The sequence below is a fragment of the Eulemur rufifrons genome, chromosome 6 (assembly GCF_041146395.1).
Source record: "Eulemur rufifrons isolate Redbay chromosome 6, OSU_ERuf_1, whole genome shotgun sequence".
NCBI lineage: Eukaryota > Metazoa > Chordata > Mammalia > Primates > Lemuridae > Eulemur > Eulemur rufifrons.
Genome location: NC_090988.1, coordinates 54,899,315 through 54,919,130, shown reverse-complemented (window position 1 = coordinate 54,919,130; position 19,816 = coordinate 54,899,315). Strand labels below are relative to the sequence as shown.

The 19,816-nt window shown below is 51.6% G+C and overlaps 2 protein-coding genes and 1 non-coding gene across 3 annotated transcripts; 1 reads left to right on the top strand and 2 right to left on the bottom strand.

Moving 5' to 3' along the window:
• Window positions 1–120: 120 nt before the first annotated feature.
• ART1 (ADP-ribosyltransferase 1) lies at window positions 121–10,973 on the bottom strand. Its single transcript, XM_069469302.1, has 5 exons — window positions 10,922–10,973; window positions 4,267–4,384; window positions 3,175–3,955; window positions 2,206–2,247; window positions 121–393 (listed from the first exon to the last, which is right to left on the bottom strand). The coding sequence occupies exons 2-5, from the start codon at window positions 4,327–4,329 to the stop codon at window positions 326–328; spliced, it is 954 nt and encodes a 317-aa protein (XP_069325403.1). The 5' UTR covers window positions 4,330–4,384; window positions 10,922–10,973; the 3' UTR covers window positions 121–325.
• LOC138385620 (small nucleolar RNA SNORA48) lies at window positions 1,953–2,081 on the bottom strand. Its single transcript, XR_011233840.1, has one exon. It is a non-coding gene; the product is annotated as a small nucleolar RNA SNORA48 (small nucleolar RNA).
• A 5,837-nt stretch (window positions 10,974–16,810) lies between the features above and the next one.
• On the top strand, window positions 16,811–19,606 carry ART5 (ADP-ribosyltransferase 5). The gene is made up of 4 exons (XM_069469301.1): window positions 16,811–16,870; window positions 17,874–18,399; window positions 19,112–19,144; window positions 19,231–19,606. The coding sequence occupies exons 1-4, from the start codon at window positions 16,811–16,813 to the stop codon at window positions 19,332–19,334; spliced, it is 723 nt and encodes a 240-aa protein (XP_069325402.1). The 3' UTR covers window positions 19,335–19,606.
• Window positions 19,607–19,816: the final 210 nt, after the last annotated feature.

The window sequence follows — 19,816 nt, the reverse complement described above, 5'->3', positions numbered from 1 at the left end:
AGTAACACCAGCAAGTACCATGGCCAAGTGCTTTCTTCTCCCATCACCCCCCAAATGAGCTGAAGCCCCTTCTATCTCTGAGTTGCTGCCTGGCCTGGAGTCCCCCTACCTCTATTCCGCGGGTAGGGTTCAGTCTCAAAATTCTCTCCTGTTTCTCTACAGCATATCTGGCAGTTGCCAGAGAAGGTCCCAGAGTTCCATGCAGGAAGGATCTTGGCAACACTTAAAGCATACACGTGGCCAGCATCCTCAGGGTGGGCAGCAGCAGGCAGGGCTCTTTGGTGTCGGATGGGTCAGAGGAGGCCTGGACTCTCTGGAAAGGCCCTCACCCAAGGAACCAGAGCAGCAGCAGCGGCAGGGACCAGACTGCGGAGAGGGGGCCCTGACCCATGGCTGCAAGGAAAAGAGACGGAGACAGAGACAGAGAAAGAGAAGGAGAGAGATTGATTTGGGAGCAAAGTGAGGACATGAAGATACAAAATGGAGAGACTGGCAGAGTGAGCTGGAAAGACTGATACACAAACTGTGACAGTTGACAGAGATGGAGACCAAGAATTTAGGGAGGGGCTGCCCCATGGCAGTGGGTTATCAGAACTTACTAACGTTAGTGTCACTAAAGTTGGTATACAACACCTCCCCCCCCCAACACTGCTAAATTTTGATTGCCTTTAAAAAAATAAAGAATTTAGGGAGGAAGGTAGACAGAGTTGAGACCAATGCGAGTCATAGCTCCCCTTCCAGAGGTCGTTGGGTGTGACCCCTGCCTTCTATTGACTCAAATGAGGCATTGCAGGGTGGGGTGGAGCAGGGAGCAGAGATCCAAGCAGGATCTGGTCATGCTGAGCTTGGCTTCTCTGCCCCAACCCCAGAAGAGGGGCTGCCAGGGGAACTGGGCAGAAATCTAAACTTTTCCAGTGTCTGAAATTGCATCATCAGAACTCAAAGAAGATGCCTGAGGTTAGAGACCTGGCTTCTGGTCCTGGCTCTGGCACTAACTCACTTTGTCACCTTGGGCAAGTCATTTCCATCTCAGGGTCTCACTTTACTATTTAATGAGGTATGGATACTATACAATACTATCTAATGCAAAGGTGAAATGAGATGCTGTCTGGGGAGTGCTGGGCGCCATCCTGCCGTGTGGTTCAGAGTGTGCCATGGAGCCAGGCTGTCTGGCTCCACGCCTTACTGGCTGCATAGCACAGGGCTGCTTGCTTCTCCTCTTTGTGCCTTTGTGCCGTCATTTGTAGACCAGGGTGATGACGGTGTCTCCATCACTGGAGTGTGGTGAGGATTAGTGGCATGGTGGCATGAGTGTTACTATGCCAGGGAGAATGGTGGGAACAAAGTGGAGGCCGGGGACCCTTCCTGCCCACTGTCCCGAGGGCCCTGAGGAGAGAGGAGAGACCAAGGCTTGGTGAGGAGCTGCCGTTTCTTCCCTGGAAATGGCCGGTTCCTGCTGTGAGAAGTGGTGGCCCAGGTAGGCCTTGGCAGAGGAGGTACTTAAGGGAAGAGAAGAGTCACAGATGAGAGGGACCTGGAGATCATCTGATCCAATTTTCTTATGAGACATATAGGGAAACTGAGGCCCAGAGAAAAAAGGAGTTGGTCACAGAGAAGGTTAGTGCAGAGCTTGGACTAGAGCCCAGGCCTTCAGCACCCAAAGCCTGGAGTCGACCTTCACAGGCGGGTCCAAGGGAGTCCTGAGGGCAGCAACGGAGACAGTGGGCTCTGCCGCTGAAGGAGGAGGGCCCAGGGGAGGACCTTGTGGGGAGCAGCCTGAATCTTTTGGCCTGATCAGTGGCCTTCTCCTGCAAGGGAGGGGCAGACTCAGGCTGGAGAGCAGCTGTCTCTGCTCCCCTAACCACCACCCCTACCACATATACATCTCGGGGCGAGGTTAGCAACCCCGACAGGTGCCTGAGTAAGAGAGCTCCCCCACGCCCCACAGCAGTCCATGTGTCCAAGGCATGAACCAGGCATGGGCACAACCAGAAGCCAAGCTGGGATAAACAAGGGGTTGCCTTGCCCCTGGCTGCTATGAGATGGGCGTCACCAACCAGATGTCACCCAGGTCAGGGACAGAGAGTTGACTGTTTGATTAAGCAGGTTGTTTTCCTTATAAGAGGGAAATCCAGGTGAGGGGCCCAACCCCAGGACAGCTGGTTCATCCCTGAGCTGAGTCCCCCAGCTCCCTGCAGCCCTTACCTGAATTATCCAGATGGCAGGGCCCAGACTTACACTTCTTGTCTGTAGGAAAGAAACAGTAAAGAATTCTCAAGCCTCAGTTCTCCAGATGGGAAGGGACCTCAGAGTCCTGGTGGTCCAGCCCCGACTTGTTAGCAAAAACTGGTGCATTTTCCTCTAATTCTGTTCCCCGATGGTAGGACCTCCCTTGACTAGGTTTGACTTGACCGTGAGCAGGGCGCCGGCCATCAAAGCCAGGATCTGTTCTGGGGACTCCTGCTCCCTTGGCCTGTGACTTTGCCTCCTCTCCACACCCACCTCTTATTCTTCCATGCCTTGTCCCAGCCAAGGAGGGGCCGGTTTGTGTTCTTGGCGTCTCTTCCTCACCTTCCCTCCACTCACGCACACTCCTGATGCTGTCCACCGTGGGAACTGAAGCCGCACGAACACCTGCCTGACCACAGCCAGAGCTGGGCCTTAGGGGCGCAGCACCCAGCTGCTGTCTCACTACCCCGCCACCCCTGCTGCCCCTGGCCAGCACACACCACAGCACATAATTCCTATTCCATCTAATAAATGCACTCTTCTTGGAAACTGAGGTTGGGGCTCATGCTCATTTCTGGCAAAAACGGTTTAGGTGTCAATACTCTGGCTGGAAAACAGTTCCCTCCAGCTTCCAGCCAGGAGGAAAGTCTGACCAGGGCTGCCTGCCCCCTCAAATGGCCAAAAGGCCTTGCCTTGGTCGGGAAACCCTCTTCAGCCTGCCAGCAGGCAAGTGGCCAGCTTTGGCGTAGATACCTTCAGAAGGTCCTGTCTCCCCTCAGATGGAAGGGTGGGGGTTGGTGGACATGACTGGGTCCTCCTCACCAGCTGGGGGCATTTATGTGTGAATGCCTTGGGCACAGGGCGTGGGGGCTTGGGTTTGTCAGAGGCGTTCGTGGATGGGGAAGCCCACCTGCACAGGTGCTGACGCGTGTGCGCCCTCCTCACCTTTGATGTACTCGCAGTTGTATGTGCTGCGCTTGCCCAGGGCCCGGAGGTAGATGCGGGCGGGGCCCTGGGCCGGTCTGCTGGCGTTGATCACCTGGAAGGTCTCGAATGGGGGGATCAGCACCTCTTCCTCTCCAGGGAAGAAGGAGTACGCCTTGATAGGGGTCCCAAGGCAGGTCCAGATGCCAAAGAAGGTATCCTCACCAAAATTCTGGGCTGCAACATTCTGCAAGGACGCAGAGGCAAAGCCCCCCAGCCTTACAGTGGCCCCAGGCCCTGCTGGCCGGAAGCGCAGGCCATGCACCCCTCGGAACACCTGGCGGCAGCGGGGCAGACGCTGGCTGCTGCTCAGCAGCTGCAGGGCCTCGGTCAGCAGGAAATGGAGTGTCTTGAAGGAGAAGTGCCGCAGATAGTGGGTCCGCGACCGGCCCGCCTCACGCACTGCTGCGTTGAACTCCTTGTGCAGGGGGTTGTTGGCTGTGTAGGCCAGGAGGGCCACCCCATGCTCGTCACGGAAGCCCGGGGGTGGCGGGGGCAGACGTGTAGGGCTGAGGCTCCACTCTGGTCCCCAGGCCCGGCGCTCCTGCCATTGGCTGCTTGCCAGTGCCCAGCCATCTGCATACACTTTGTTGGCCTGGAACTCTGTGTGGTTGAGTTCTGGTAGAGCAGCTGTCATGGCTACGGCACAGCCAGCATACTGGTCATCAAAGGAGGCCAGGGCCATGTCCAGGGGCATTTCTTGAGAGAAGAGGTCTCGTCGTTGGATGGGGTGGTTCTGGGCCTGAGGGGGCAGGAGCAGCAAGGACTGAGAGGATGGGCCCTGGGAGAATGGGACCCCTGCCACCCAGCTCTCCCCTCCACTGAGGGGCGCTTGTACTGCTGAGAAAGGCACTAAGGGCCTCAGACAGACCTGCAGGGAGGAGGATTGGGAACAACTGGCTGCAAGTTCCCCAAGACCAGTGTCTGGAGCTATCCGCTAGGGCTGAGCGATCCCCAGGGGAAGTAGCAGGCATTCTTTCCTCCCTCTGGAGTTCAGAAGAAGCCAATAGCTCAGCTCCCTGCTAGGACAGGGGCAGTGGAAGATGACCATACCTGAAGTGCTTCCATAAGGCCAATGGCCACAAGTAGCAGAGACATGATGGGAGACATCTGCATGTTGGAGGTGACTTTGGGCCAGTTGCTGTCTCTTTTTGGGTCTCAGTTTCCTCATCTGGAAAATTGCAATGTTAATCTGTATAGTTTCATAAAAATTAATTGGCACTTAGTCTGCGCCATTCCCAGCAGAGTCACAAAACAGATATGGAGGCTCAGGAGAGAGAGAGAGAGAGAGAACCCTTCTTGCCAGAGGGAACATGGAAGACTTACTGGAGGAGGTGACACATGAATGGGGTCTTGCAGGATGAATAGGAGAAAAAAATGTCAGCAAGTGGAGTGTAGGAGAGTGGGAGACAGGGATTTGGGGTGGGAAAGGAGTTTGGGGCAGCAGGAATGGAGACAGCAGAGGTATGAGAGGTAGGAACTCTGCGGATGTAGAGAGGGAAAGACTGTCATCTGGTCTGGCAGAGCTTGCAGGACTGGGCCAGTCGTGAAGGGACTGCCACGGTGAAAGGCCTGGGCTCCACTTCACAGGAGAGGGGTGCCAGCACAGGGGCAGATCCAGGAGTGGTCAGCTGGTGCAGCCATAGTAGGACTCCGGGGACAGTCTTGGAGCAGGGCCTGGGGTCCAGAGGTGCCCCTCTCCCCCTGCAGTCCTGCTGTGGACTGCGACCTCTTCCAAGCCCTCGACTGCTTCTAGGGAGGGACAAATATAAACCCCTCTACTCGGGAGGCTGAGGCGAGAGGATCTCTGTCACAAAACAAAACACTCCCGGGGTGCTGGGGAAAGAGGGATTAGGGGAGAGTACAGGGGGCACCGGCTTCCTCAAGGGAAGCGGAGGGAACCACAAGCATCCTGTACCCTGTGGGTAGCCACACCGAGGGCCGAAGTGGCTCCAAGAAGGTGTCCAGGCATTGGGTCAGGGTCAGGATTGGAACAGTTTCTAAGTCAGTGCTACCGCTGCTACTGTTGCTTCCCCCCGCCCCCGTTTATTTTATTGCAACGTAATGTTTGTTTGTTGTGGGGGAGGAAAAGTGCATGAATCACAAAGTCCAAGTCCGCTGTCGCCTTTGTCTTCACATCCCCTCCCCACTCTCACCCACACCTGCCAGTGGGGGGCGCTGACCTGTGGCTGCCTTGTCCTTTGGGACCTTTCTCTAAGCATGTCCAAATAATATATTTAAATGTGCATTTACACACATAGTTTCAGGTATGCAGCCCGTTCTGGTTTTTACTGTCATTTTTTCAAAAAGAAAAAGGAAGCATGCTTACACATACGCAGTCTGTAACCCTTCTTCTCCAGGAACCGGTATGTCATGGACTTCCTTCTGTGTCAGCACATAGATACCGACCTCATTCATTATAATAGCAGCATGGTATATTTCATGATATAATTAAACTATAATTTAACCCTTTCAGAACAGATACACACTTAGGTTTTTTCCTAATTTTTAAATATTATATATAATACTACAATGAATATTCATATATATAAATTCTTTTCTAATTGTGTACATATTTCTATAGAAAGATTTTCAAGAAGTAAAATGAGATTTAAAGGATATGAATATTTTTTATTTTGACCGGCACTGCCAAACTGCCAATCTAAGAGGTACTAGTTTTCCCTCCCACCAGCAATGAATGCGAGGACCCTTTTCTTCACATCTTCGCTCATGCTGAATATTATTGGTCTCTTTTAAATTTTTATTTAACTGGTGGGCACAAATGATACCTACTTTTTAATTTACATCTCTGTTTCAGAACAGGATCCATCATAACTTTAAAATTTTAATTTTTTTAGATTTTTAAAATTTAACTTTCTAAAAGGCAGTACATTTTCATTATTCAAAATTTAAATGGCCCACAAGGCATACAGTGAAAGGCGTTTAGCAGTTCCCCAACCCCAACCTCATCTCCTCCGAGGCAACCAGTGCTCTCATTTTCTTACGCATCCTCCCAAATCTACACATATAACAGCAAATTCACAGGTATTTCTGTTTTCTTTCTTTTACAGAAATGATAATAGTCAGTGGTTCTTTATCTTTTGGAATCTGATGAAAGCTGAAACCTCGCTTCAGAAAATGAACATATGCACCGTCATGCAAATGTTGCATAAATTTCAGGGCGGTTGTGCCTCTGCCCCCAGCCTCATTTAGGTTAAGCATCCCTGCTCTGTCATCCCCTCTGGCTCTAGGGGGACCTCACTTTTGATAGTTCAGTGACTCTAAGACACTGGGACTCTATGTGTCTATAATTTTATCAGTCTTCAAATCAAAGATCCTATAATTGCCAATATACAACTTAAATTTAAGCTATGAGCGTCTCTGGGCACTGGCACTGGGGTTAGCAGTAGTTTTTGCCAAATTCAGTATGTCCAAAATTAGACTCATTATCTTCTTTCCTTCAAAACACGCTTATTCATTCATTCCACAGTTGTTGTTTAGCATCTGTAGTTTGTCAGTCGCTGAAGATAAAATTATGAACAACAACAACAACAAAATCCACATCCCTAGTTCTTTAAGCTCTTTTGAAGTGGAGATGGCCTTGGAGTGTGTAATTTGAAGCAGTGTGTGATGCATGTTACAGAAGGAACCAAAAGAGCCTAACTAAAACAGATTTGTAGCAGGAGTGGCATGTAAATGACAATCTAACCAGAGGAAGCAGACAGTATATAGAAATGAAAATGGCACCACAATGGGATGTAAAGCATGGGACACCCCGTACCCCTCCAGGATGGAATGCTAACTGGGCAGAATATGTGGCAGCGAAACACTGCTTGAACTCTTCTCTGTAATCTCTTGGAATCCACCAAAGAAGCCTGAGCTGCTATAACTAGATCCTTGTCCCTGTGGAGAATCCAGTGCGTGGGTTCAGGTGGGGCTTTCCCCACTCTGTGCATGCTGGGGGTGAGCACGTGACCCAAGCAAGGCCAATCAGAGCCTTCCCTGAGATGTGATATATGGATGCAGCGTGAGAGAGAGCGTACCTGACACCACTGATTCCTCAGTCCATATCCCCTGAGCCCACCTTTGAGTCCACATGCCGTGGATAGTTCTCATGCAGGCTGCCAGCTTCCCACTTCTAGTGCCTCACATGCTTCTGTGTCAGGCTTTCTCCATCGCTCTGGGAGCCTGCTTGTTGCCAGCACAGGGCAGCCCAAAAGTGCAGGGGATTTATTGTTCCCAAGGACAACCTTCAACCCATGAGGGATGGAATTCAGATTCTCTGTCCCACAGAGGGTCCCCAGTAGGACTAAGCCCCAGTTGACCATAGTGGTTACATGCTCATTAACACACTTTTTTTTTTTTTTTTTTTTTTGTTGAGACAGAGTCTCACTTTGTTGCCCAGGCTAGAGTGAGTGCCGTGGCATCAGCTTAGCTCACAGCAACCTCAGACTCCTGGGCTGAAGCGATCCTACTGCCTCAGCCTCCCGAGTAGCTGGGACTACAGGCATGCGCCACTATGCCCGGCTAATTTTTTCTATATAGATTTTTAGTTGTCCATATAATGTCTTTCTATTTTTAGTAGAGACGGGGTCTCGCTCAGGCTGGTCTCGAACTCCTGACCTTGAGCGATCCACCCGCCTCGGCCTCCCAGAGTGCTAGGATTACAGGCGTGAGCCACCGCGCCCGGCCTCATTAACACACTTTTTATTGGCTTTTTTCTTTTCTCTAACTCTGCCACTCCTTCACTTGTATTTCCTTGAACCTCTTTACAAGGAAGCTCACTGTGCCCAAGTCCTTGGAACCCAAACCAAGAGAGAGAGTCCTCTCTTTGGAAGCTGCTCCTGCAGCCTGGCCCCCAGAATGAACACATGAGGATCAGGCCTGAGCCCTGCTGAGCCAGACTGACAGCCAGAAACAGAGCTGCCCACCAAGTCCAGTTTACATTAGCTAACTGAAAGCCAACCCAAAGACCCAGGGACGTGGGGATACATGTTCGTATACAGCTAAGATTTTCTGGCACACAGCAAGAGCTCCCTGGGCCTACTGTGTCCTTCCTTGCCTTGTTTCTGTTCCCACATGCCCTGCAGTAAAAGACAGAGATCAGAGGCTTGGGGTAGGGAAGAGAACTGTGAAGTCAGATTGGGGACAGTGAATCATGTGGCCTAAGGGAAGGACAGTGAGGAGGGACCCAGAGTTATGAGGTAGAATTTACTAAACTTGGTGTCTGATGGGATAGAAAGAGGTGAGAGGGAAGAATCAAGAATGGTAGTCAGGTTCCCATCCTTTAAGATGGAAACACAGAAGAGAAGCGGAACAGAGGTTTTTTGTTTTTTTTTTTTAAAGTTGGAGCTCCTTTCTTATTTCCAGTCATCTTTCCCCATTAAATTACTCCAGGGTATTCCTCTCCCAACACAGCCCTGCACAGCTTTTCTACCTTTTTCTTTTTTCAGCTTCATTGAAATATAATTGGCATATAAGAAACTGCACATAATATACACAATTTGATGAGTTTGGAAATATGTATACATTCATGTTAGCATCACCGCAATCAAGGTAATAAACACATTCATCACCTCCAAAAGTTGCCCTGCATCCCTTGTTTTTATTTTGATCTTTTGTCTTCTTTCTTTCTTTTTTTTTTTGAGACAGAGTCTCACTCTGCCACACTGGCTAGAGTGCTGTGGCATCATCATAGCTCACTGCAGCCTCAAACTGCTGGGCTTAACCCATCCTCCTGCCTCCTCCTGTCCCGAGTAGCTGGGACTACAGGAACACTACTACACCTGGTTAAATTTTCTATTTTTTGTAGAGACAGGGTCTTGCTCTTGCTCAGGCTGCTCTCAAACTCCTGAGCTCAAGTGATCCTCCTTGTCTCGGCCTCCCAGAGTGCTAGAATTACAGTGTGAGCCACTGCACCCAGCCCTATCATTTTTAAATGTATTTTTCCAGAGCTGTTTTGTACATACATGTATGCACATGTATGTACATGCACATATATTTATTATTGTAGTCCCAGTACAACATAGGTGCTCAAAAAATATATTGAGTGAATGATCAGGTTTGGAGGGGAGGTAAAATGGTGAGTTCAGTTTGGAAAATGTGAACTCTCTGGGTACAGATGTCCAAGAGGTGGCAGAATGGACAAGAAGAGACATTTGTGAGCTATGGGTGTATTGAAGTCAGGGAAGGGATGAAGTCCCCAGGGAGAGAGGAAAGAGAGGGTTGAAAAGCTGGAGGGATGAAGCCAGAGCTCAGGCGGACGGACGGGGGCTCCTCGGTTCCTAGAGGCTGGTTGCTTCTGGCCCTTGGGCTCTGTGAGATACCCTGGTATGCTCATGATAAATTCCTCGTTAGGCTTAATCTAGCTCAGGATGATTTCTGTTAACGTGCCATTACAAGAGTCTCACGTGATACACCATCCTCATTATTCACCCAGTCACCCATGATGGTCACCTGGGTATCCATTCATTCAACCCTCCACACATTCACACATTTGCTAACTAACCCTGGGCGTGACAGGGGTCCCGGGATTCTCCTTCCCTTTCCCCATTCCCACAGCCCTTGCCCCGGCTCAGGTGTACACCTGCCTCCTAGCCGATCTCCCCACCCCCACTGTCACCCCTGCTAACCCATCTGCCAGGGAGCAGGGAGAACAGTGTTTCTATCTTGTTCCTTCCCTGTTTAAAAGCCCTCTGTGCCAAAATTGACTGGAAGAAATATCTCAAAATACAGAGTGAAAACTCAACAGATGGCAATTATGAAGGAAGAGATGAGAACACATCTAGGAAAAAAAGAAAATTACAAGAAAACCAAAACCAAAACAAAACATCCCTGCACACCCCCGGGACAGAGTCCAGTGTCCTTATTCTGGCCTTCCAGGCCCTCTGTGACCTGACCTTCTGTGAGCTCTTCAGCCTTGTGCCACCACCCCTGCCTGGCTTCTGCAGCACAGAACGAAGTTCCAGGCGGAGCTCTGTTGCTTCTCTCCCTGTGGCTCTGCACACCTTGCCCCTGGGATGCCCTTCTCCTGGGTACCCACTCTTTAGGGCTTAGCTCAGGGGTCGTCTCCTCCAGGAAGCCCTCTGAGTCCTCTGGGCTCCCACATCATCCTGTGCTGTCCTCTGCCACTTGCCTTGTCACACTGTGCTACCCTTTGGTGTGCCTGTCTCCTTTTCTGGCCCATGAGTTCCTTGAGGGCAGGGACCAAGTATGAGCCATTCTGTGTCCCCAGGGCTTGGCCCCAGGCCAGGCACAGGTGAGGCGCCCAGAGTGTTGAGCACAGCTAGCGATGTAGACCACTGCAGAGCAGGTGGGTTGGTGATTGTGGTGAGCAGTGTTGGGGGTGGGGGCAGAGTGGCGGGGTGTGCGTAGGGTGAGGAAGTGGAGACGCTGGCCAGTCCCCTTCCACAGCCCACAGGAGCTGCCCTTCGGTCCTTCCTCTTGTCCTGCTCAGGGCAATTCTCTTGTCAGTTTCCCCTCACCCAGGCTCTCAAACATTCCCTTCTGGGCATGGGACCTCAAATCTCCCCAGGAATCCCAGACTTCCCAATGGTCCCAAACCCTACGTATCCCCAAAACTCTCCATCAAAGTTTCCCTGAGACTTCTTCTCATGACTCCTAAAACTCCACCAATAATTCCCCCAATTTCACCTCAAAAAACTCTTTTCCTGCCTGGCATCTGGGAGGAGGGTGTTGTGCTCCTTACCTAGGCCTTGTCAAGGGTGGGGAGGCTGGTGTGGATCTCCGTGGTGGTCACCAGGGGAGTGGCAGGACAGGTTTCTCTTTCACACTGTCGAGCCCCACCCCGTGGGCCTCCCCGGCACAGCTGCTCAGAAATGTGACACCCCCCCGTCTATTTCTGGACATCTCTTCAAGGCTCAGAAACACTGGCCTCTGCCCAGTCCGACCTGGGCCAGTGCTCTTCCCATAACAAGTGGAATCCCCGAAGCCAGAGAAGGTGGGCTGAGGCATCACAGATCCAGGCTGGGGCAGCTGCCTCCTCGCTGGATCCGGTCCTGCCCACCCATCAGCTAGCGGGGAGGAAGAGAGGCTCTAGCGCCCCTGGCCTCAGGGAGCATCTCCTTACCTTCTATTCCTTTCATGTGAACATCGAGACTCGCCTAAGGAGGCTGAGTTCTGAGTCCCAGCTCCAGCCCCGACTTACCAAATTATCTTGGAGGACTGTCTGCCACACTCAGGACCCCTATCCAGTGACTGGGTTTGACTCCATCTCTTGTCAGGGTTGGTTTTAGAAGGGTGTTGTTTTGGTTCTTTGGCTCCTAGCTTAATACGAAGCAGGGCAGGTGCCACCCAGTGATGACAGACACTTAACACTTCCACACAAGCAGCTTTTATTGCAGGCTTTTTTAGCACAGAAATAGAAAGCGAAAGGACGCTTCCTGAGGGAAGCACCCCTGGGGTCTTACCACACCTCTGTTGCTGTGTGTGCACCTTGTAATATGCTAAAAGGTGGGTGGAAGAATACTCATTGCTTTCCTGGAGAGAGGATGGAGAGTTCTTAGAGCTAAGGGCCCTCCCCAACTTTATCCTTATAGGGTAACTTCCAGGGGTTGTGCACTGTCATGGCGCTGGGGGGTGTGATTTTTACTATGCTAATGTATGTTAATGGGGAAAAGGTCACCTTTGGACATGAACTTCTAGATTCTGCAAATGCTCTTGGCCAGGAAAAGTCCCTAACTGCAAGTTCTTGTCATTGCAGGTTAGGTTCTAAATGCTCCTTGGCCTCCTCATTTTTGCCCCCCTCTTTGTTTCCTGTGGCTAATGCTGCCAACCTGCACCTGTCTCAAACATTCCCTCCTGAGAGATAAGTGGGCCTGAATTCTGTCAGGGAAAAGGGACAGATGGTCAGGCTTCTGTAACTGCTTCCTGCTAAAAAGGGGTGTCATCTGTAGAGGCCTCCTCTTGTCTCTCTTCTGACCTGTCCCTAGACACTCCACTCCTGAGATCTGAAAGTGGAGGCTTGGAGGTCCAAAGCATTCATTGGGAGGGCCTCGGTATCCCCAGCAGGCAGAGGCTAGAACCCACGGATCATCATGGCCTTGTAACAGAACTGTTACAACCTAGAAGAGACAAATTTGACCAAGAGGTCAAACAGGCAAGGCCCAAAAATGAGCAATAGCAGTAAGGCTGCCAGAGGTCCTAGCAGTGTCAACCAAGAAAACCAAGACCGTACATTTGATTTAAAATTCCACCAGTTGAATCCCCAGAATGTCCTTGTTCCTGAGGGTTGTTAGCTTTCTTGAGAACATTTTTTAAATTAGTTTGTACTTTTCCAGATTGATTGACAAAGAAACAACAATCTTCACCTAAGAAGGCGCATGTGCCTCTTTGGTTGGCTGTAAGCAGGTCTATAGCTCTTCTGTTTTGTAATACAACCTCTGCTAAGGAAGTGATTTGTTCCTGAAGGTGTTAATTTGTACTGCCAGGTCTGTGACTAATTGAGAGCCTTTGAGCTGCAAAGATTGGATTCAGGAGACCCCTGGTTTCGGTCCCGATTCCTGTGATGCTCCCCAGTACTGCCAAGACCATCACTGCCCCACGTTTGGTTCTGTAATTGGAGGTGGATAGGGGAAGTGGGACTGAATCAGTGATAAGGGTCAAATTGGGAATCATATTTACTAAAGTGCGTGTTCCTGTCCAATTTGCTGGGAGACATGATAAGCATTTGAGCCACAGAGAGAGTAAGTCTAATTTTTCAGATTGAGACACATATCTATGGATATATTAAAATAAGATTTTCCAAGGTGGCTACTGCACTGGTTAGAGCATTCTATACCTTCATAAGTACAAGCTATAGTTATTCCAGCCAACAGGGATAGACAAGCAGTGTTAGGTGATATTCTGGATCTGTTAAGTGCCCAACTGAAGGAGGGAAATTTTTTTTACAAGCAAGCAAAGTGCCAAAGTTTATTAAAGCATGGTACATTCCAGAAGAAACGGGTCAACCCTCACAAGTGGAGGAGACCTGAAGGAGGAAATTGTAGAATTCTGTCCTATATTGTGGTGCTAATTACCATCATCTAGCTTCTTGTAGCCATTTCTGTTAATATTATGCGGTTGGAACCAAAAATTATACCACTTAAAGGGGCATGAACTTGGAGGTGGGGGACAGACACTGGTTCCTGAATAGCTTGTTGTAGTCCAGTCAGTGGTGATATTGTTGGACTTAGGAAGGGAAAGAGCATAAAAGGGGGCAGTGTTGACAGATTCCCATACCATGGCTTGGTGCAGTGGGTAGATAGACCAAAGGTGTGGTTGCAAGCTTGTGAATGGTTGTGAAAGTCTCCCGCAGAGAGCCCAGAGTGAGCAGAGCTGATCAGACATGGGGGACTTGTTGCACAAGTGTAACTGAAGAAAAGATGGCTCCTTGGAGGTTAAGGTTAGCTCTGTTACACAGAGAACTTAAGAGGATTTTATTGACCATGGGTCAGACCCTTGGGTTTATGGCCCACCCAGGGCGATTGGAATATGAGAGGATTACGCATGATCCTAGCTGATTCCACTCAGAAGGTGGGACTGGAATGGCAACAAGCCCCCCTTGTAGGGAGCTGCTAGCACATATCCAACAGTTGGAGTATTTTTCTTTGCCCTGTTTCGACAATGAGAGAGGCCATGAGAGGGCCACCTCCACTGTGGGTAAACAGGGGTGCAGTCTTAGGCCTGGGGCTGGAAATGTAGGGAGTAGGATTATTGTTAATAAGGGGAGAAACATAACTAAGGATAAAACCGTGGTGTAGGGTTATGAGTTCTTAAAAATTTGCAGACACGGAATTTTGCCCACGTTGCACAGTATGTCGAGTATAAGGCTCCCAACAAGGGCTAGTATAAGAGAAGCCAAGCAATATATGTAAGGATTTTTCAATATCGGTAGTGACATTCCCCGTAAGACCTGATTATTTCACCTTCTTAAAGAGGAGCTTTAGCCCTTCAGTTGGCTCATGCTCATGTGCGTCTGTCTTTTCAACATTTTCTTGGCCTTTGGGTCTTGGGCGTCCACCAGTTTGATCCTTGAGATGTGTACCCAGCTCTTGATCCCCTTCGGTTTGACCCCTGAGGGGTGGATAAGAGAACCTGCTGGGAGCCTGTCCACAGTGGCTTCTGACTGAGTCAGTGGACCCCTTTCTTTCCAGTTGTAGTAATACCCAGTTTCCACGTTGGATGGGGGAGGTAATTTTCCCCTCTTTGAGGGCCAGATATAACTTGTTGCCCACAGTCTAACATGGCTTGTTGTACCTTCCTAAATTTATAATATGTTTTAGAAGATAACTAGCTTCACTGCATTCTCTAATGACCTGTACTTGGAGAGGTCGGCCATATAACATTTCAAAAGGGCTAAGCTTTAATGCCTCCTTGGGAGAGACACGATTCTCATCAAGGCAACAGGAAGGTTTTGAACCCAGGTTGTTCGGGTTTTCTTCACATAGTCTGGCTAAAGTTCTTTTTAGAGATTGGTTGGTCCTTTCAACCTTACCTGATGCCTGAGGGCGCCAGGTGGTATGTAAATGGTAGTCTCTCCCCAAGGTTTTGATAGTCCTTGGGTTACTTCAGCTGTAAAAGCCAACCCATTATGACTTTGGAGGCCCAGGGGAAGACCAAGCAAGGTATGATTTCTCTCAATAACACTTTATATGCCTCTGTTGCCTTTTCTGTAAGGGTTGGGTAGGCCTCAACCCATCCTGAAAAAGTGTCCACCAAGACCAAAAGATATTTGTAACCCTTGCACTGATACATAACAGTAAATCTAGTACCTAAGGAGGCTGGGTTCTCAGTCCCAGCTCCAGACCTGACTTGCCAGGGTATCTTGGAGGACTGTCTGCCACACTCAGGACCCCTGTCCAATGACCGGATTTGACTCCATCTCTTGAGGCATTTTTTTGGATCCCAGGTGCTGGGATGGGAGAAGCAATTCCCCGAGGCTTTGGTGGAGAGAGGACAAGGCAGTGATCCCAGTAGATCGTGTGTCAGGGGCTGTCCCAGCAGGCCAAGCTGTCTCCAGACAGTGTCTTCTGTTCAAGCAACTGCAAACACTCATGTCCCTCCAGGCAGAGGGGCAGGCAGGATATGTAGACAAATGCTGTTTTCATAGTAACGGTGAATAGTAGAGTGACTCTTGATTTTCTAAACTAGGAGGGCTTTGGGGTGGCTAGTCTCATTAGAAGGGGCAAAAGAACTTGTCTTGAAGCTCTTTTCCTAACAAGCACTCTGCTTTGGGGGGGGGTTGCCATTCTTTCCACCTCCCTTCCCACCCTCCTCCCAGCCTGAACGTGCAGTTTGTCTTCCTGTTTGGTCTACAGGAAGGATTTTTGGAGAAAACAGGGTTCTAGGTGGAGGAAACTATTTGGCTGACAGTCTGAGGGGATGAGGGGACAGGGGTAAATAAAATGAGACAGAGTAGGAGGAGTCCTTTGGCTTAGTCTGATCTCCCACACCTACCCCAGCCCCAGCAGGCAGCATCTCCTAAATTCTGACCTTCAGGACTCCCAAGTCCTCTGGCCGCTGTGCACGGGAGCGACACTGCCCTCCCCCCTCGCCATGCTCAGGCTCAGCTCACTGCTTGCTCAGATGGCCTCTTCTCCCATTACTTCTTGTTGGGCATCCAAAACTCAGAGCCAAGTTATTTATAGACAAGCCCAGAGGAGGTGGAGGGAAAGGCTAGTGTTTATAAACATGGGGTCACCTGAGTCTGGGAGATCCAGACCACAGGTTCTGGGGGAAGGGGCAGGGCTGGGCCCTGAGGATCTGCCAGAGGGCTCTGCTCTCTGGTCCGACCCGCTTAAGGGGAAGCGGGAGTTAAGAGGAGCCAGGGTGCATGCGACCCAACAAGGGGGCCGTATGCAAATCAGAGAGTGCCCAAGGGACGACTTTTTCGTGGCCAGGACCTGGGGGGCCTCCCCGGCGTAGCGGTCGGGGGGCGGGGTCCGGTCGGGTCAGGGCCCACCGGAGGGAGAGGCTAAGTCTCACCAAGTTCCCTCCCTGACCCTGGCCTTGCTCAGAGCCAAAGGGGGTCCTTGAGAAAGAACTGGCAGCCCTTGGGAATGGGAGTCACGCCCCCCAGCCCCGTGTGTGCTGTTGGGAGGAGAGGTGTCGGGTTACCGCCGTGGGGGCTATAGTTAGCCGGGGACTTTGTCAGCTGGACTCCAAGGACCCGCAGCCGCCCGCCGGGACTGTCACCGCTTCTTCCCGCGTGGGGCCTCCGCAGCCTCCAGGTGGGTCCTCGATCCCCCCGCCCCTCTCAGGCGGAGCCAAATTACGGCCCCACCTTTATTGCCGCAAAAAGGTCCCGGACTGCGCTGAGCAGGGGCTTGCGGGAGTCTGGGAGCCGAGACTGTGCGCGGCGTAGGGGGCGCAGGGGGCGTGCAGGGGACAAATTCAAGGCCCCGCCCACCCATAGGTCTGCCCTTTGCCCACGCTCCGTCTGGGCCCCCGTCCTGGACCAGGGACCCCTCACGCCGCTGGAGAAAGGGTCCAGGTCTTTGTCTGAGCCCGTCGACGCCAGGACCCCGCCGACGCCAGGACTCCACCGCCGCTGGTCTCACCCCCATCTGCACCTGGCCCTCCTAAATCTCCCCCAGGGATGGTGCTGGCAGCTCTGCTGATCGCCCTCAGCTGCCTCGGCCTCCACACCCTCTGGCAGGTAAACTCCAGGAACCATGTCCTACCACGAAGGGGGCGGATGGGGACAGGCCCGAGCAGGTGAACTGGTGGCACTGACTTCTCACAACTCCCTCCCGGGGACTCTTCCCTAGGATTCCACTCCTCTTAATTCTCTTCCTCTCAGGAACCTCCATCCCTGCAGGGAGCCCCAAGTTCCCATTGCGTCTCCCAGAACCCCCACCTCCACCCGCCGCTCTCCCTTCCTTCTTATCACCCGTCACTAGGGACGCCTCCAACTTTCTCCTCACTGCTCATCTCCCATCACAGGCACAGCCTAGGCAACCCCCGCTGGGCCACCTGTGTGCTCTGGGCCTGGCAGCCCCTCCCAGACCAAGCTTGGCCTCCCCACCCTGGCCCCTAAGTTTGGGGATAAAGGCTTCCAAAGCAGGAGAGCACTCAGGAGTCTCAGAGCTGACAATGGTTTGGTGTGGTGGCTGAACACCTGCGGCTGCCTCCAGAAGGCTGAGAAGGACAGAGTCTGAGGAGAATGGGGTCGGGGGGTCAGGTGACTGGACATGGCTGTGCATTTGCATATCACCTGGATACTGAATCTTAGAGTCGGAAAACTGCTTGGAAGTCATCCAGCCCGACCTCCCACCATGCTCGGGAGCCTAATGATAAGTTGACTCCTTTTAGGTTGTATAGAAATGAAGCTCTTTATGTTATCCTTGTAATAACTGCAAGATTGGAGGTATCCTCAATTTATAGATGGAGAACCTGAAGGCTAGAAAAATTAAGAGACTTGCCCAAGATCCCATAGCCAGTGGGTGGTGAAATCAAGATTTGAACCCATGTCTGTCTGACTTTAGTGCCTGTGTTGTTTAAGCCTCTTCTTGGACCCTTGCCAAATTGCATATACCATATATTTGGGCATAGAAATGAGATTCTGTGTTTCTGAATTTGTCTGCCACCAAGATGCCCTCGGTCCGATGCTCTGAACTTACACTCTTTCCTGTGTGGCTCCTCTCTTCCTTCCTCCACAGGCCCAGGCTGTTCCCATCCTGCCCCTGGGCCTGGCTCCAGACACCTTTGACGATGCCTATGTGGGCTGTTCAGAGGAGATGGAGGAGAAGGCAGCCTCCCTGCTAAAGGAGGAGATGGCCCACCATGCCCTGCTGCGGGAATCCTGGGAGGCAGCCCAGGAGGCCTGGGAGCACAGGCGACGAGGGCTCACTCTGCCCTCCGGCTTCAAAGCCCAGCATGGAATAGCCATTATGGTCTACACCAACTCATCCAACACCTTGTACTGGGAGCTCAACCAGGCCGTGAGGACGGGTGGTGGCTCTCGGGAGCACTACATGAGGCACTTCCCCTTCAAGGCCCTACATTTCTACCTGACCCGGGCCCTGCAGCTGCTGCAGGGCAGTGGAGGCTGCAGCAGGGGACCTGGGGAGGTCGTGTTCCGAGGTGTGCGGAGCCTTCGCTTTGAACCCAACAGGCTGGGGGACTCTGTCCGCTTTGGCCAGTTTGCCTCCAGCTCCCTGGATGAGGCGGTAGCCCGCAGATTTGGTAATGCCACCCTCTTCTCTCTAAGGACTTGCTTTGGGGCCCCTATCCAGGCCCTGTCTGTCTTTCCTGAGGAGCGTGAGGTGCTGATTCCCCCCCATGAAGTCTTCTCGGTCATCAGGTTCTCCCAGGATGGAGCCCAGAACCTAGTGACTCTCTGGAGCTATAATCAGACCTGCAGCCACTTTAACTGCGCCTATTTGGGTGGTGAGCTATGCATGGGGGAAGCAGGCCTGGCTGGGTGGGTGAAATGAGCCAGATAGATGTCCCCACACAATCCCCGGACCTTCAGGTGACCCATTTGGTTAATGGGGAGTTGAGAGCTGGAAGTCAGCTGTAGTTATTGTCCTCTGTGACGCAGTTTCTGTCAGGTCCTGTGTTTTCTAGATCTGTGAATATTCTCAGATTCTATATTTTCTCAAAAGGGTCCACCTGCTATAGACTAAAAAGACCCGGTTAAGGCTAGAAAGCAGAGGAAAGAGACAGGAGGCCCCAGGCTCGATGGTGCTGATACGGTACCACCTGGAAATGGAATGGACAGGCAATCTGGAAAGATTTCCTGGGGGAGGGAGGAGCAAGGGAAGTCAGAAGCCTGCCTTTAGGTGAAGGGAAAGATGCACTGAGAGGGGGAATGTCCCTGCCAGGGCCCGGTGGGAAGGGAGATTTGGGGTGCGAGAGTGGGCCACACAGAGCCTCACCGTGCTGCCTGTTGCAGGGGAGAAGAGGCAGGGCTGTGTGTATGCGCCAGGTGAGTCGTCCTCCTGCCCGCCCCTCCCCCAGGTGCTTCTACTCCACCTGGCCCTGCTTTATCTTCTCTTCTTCTCTCTCCAGCAGGGGGGCAGCCAGAGTTACCCTCTGAGGGGGTCTTCTCTCTGCTGTCCTGGAAGACCCTGCTCTTGGCTCCTGTGGGGTTCCAGCTGTCAGGAGTTGGCCCCTGAAAGTCCAACACCTGCGACTATGAGTCCTGGGAACTGGTGACCCTCTTGTTAATATAAAGAAAGGGGGCTTCAAACAGCCTCAAGAAGCAAGAACATGGTTTTGGATCCAGCCCTAGCAGCCATCTCCCCAACCAGGATGTGGGAAGACCTGAGGCCACAGCAGGGTTGAGGGAGCCCCGCTCCATGGTGGGAACTTCCTGAGACAAGCAAGGGAAGTACTGTGATGGTTACTCGATTAAACGCTGTTGCAGTGTGGAGACGTGGAATTTTATGACTGGTTTGTTCTGTGACACTGGACCGTCTGCCCTGCTCTAGCCTTGCCAAGCCCAGAGACTGAGGGACTAAAAAGAGTAACTTCTTGATCACTCCTGGACATGGTCCCCTGTGCAGACCCATGTCACACACTGTAACCTGGAATTCCAGAAGCTTGAACAGCCAGAGGGTCCTCACAACAACCATGAAGGCAAGAAGGGGGATGGCTG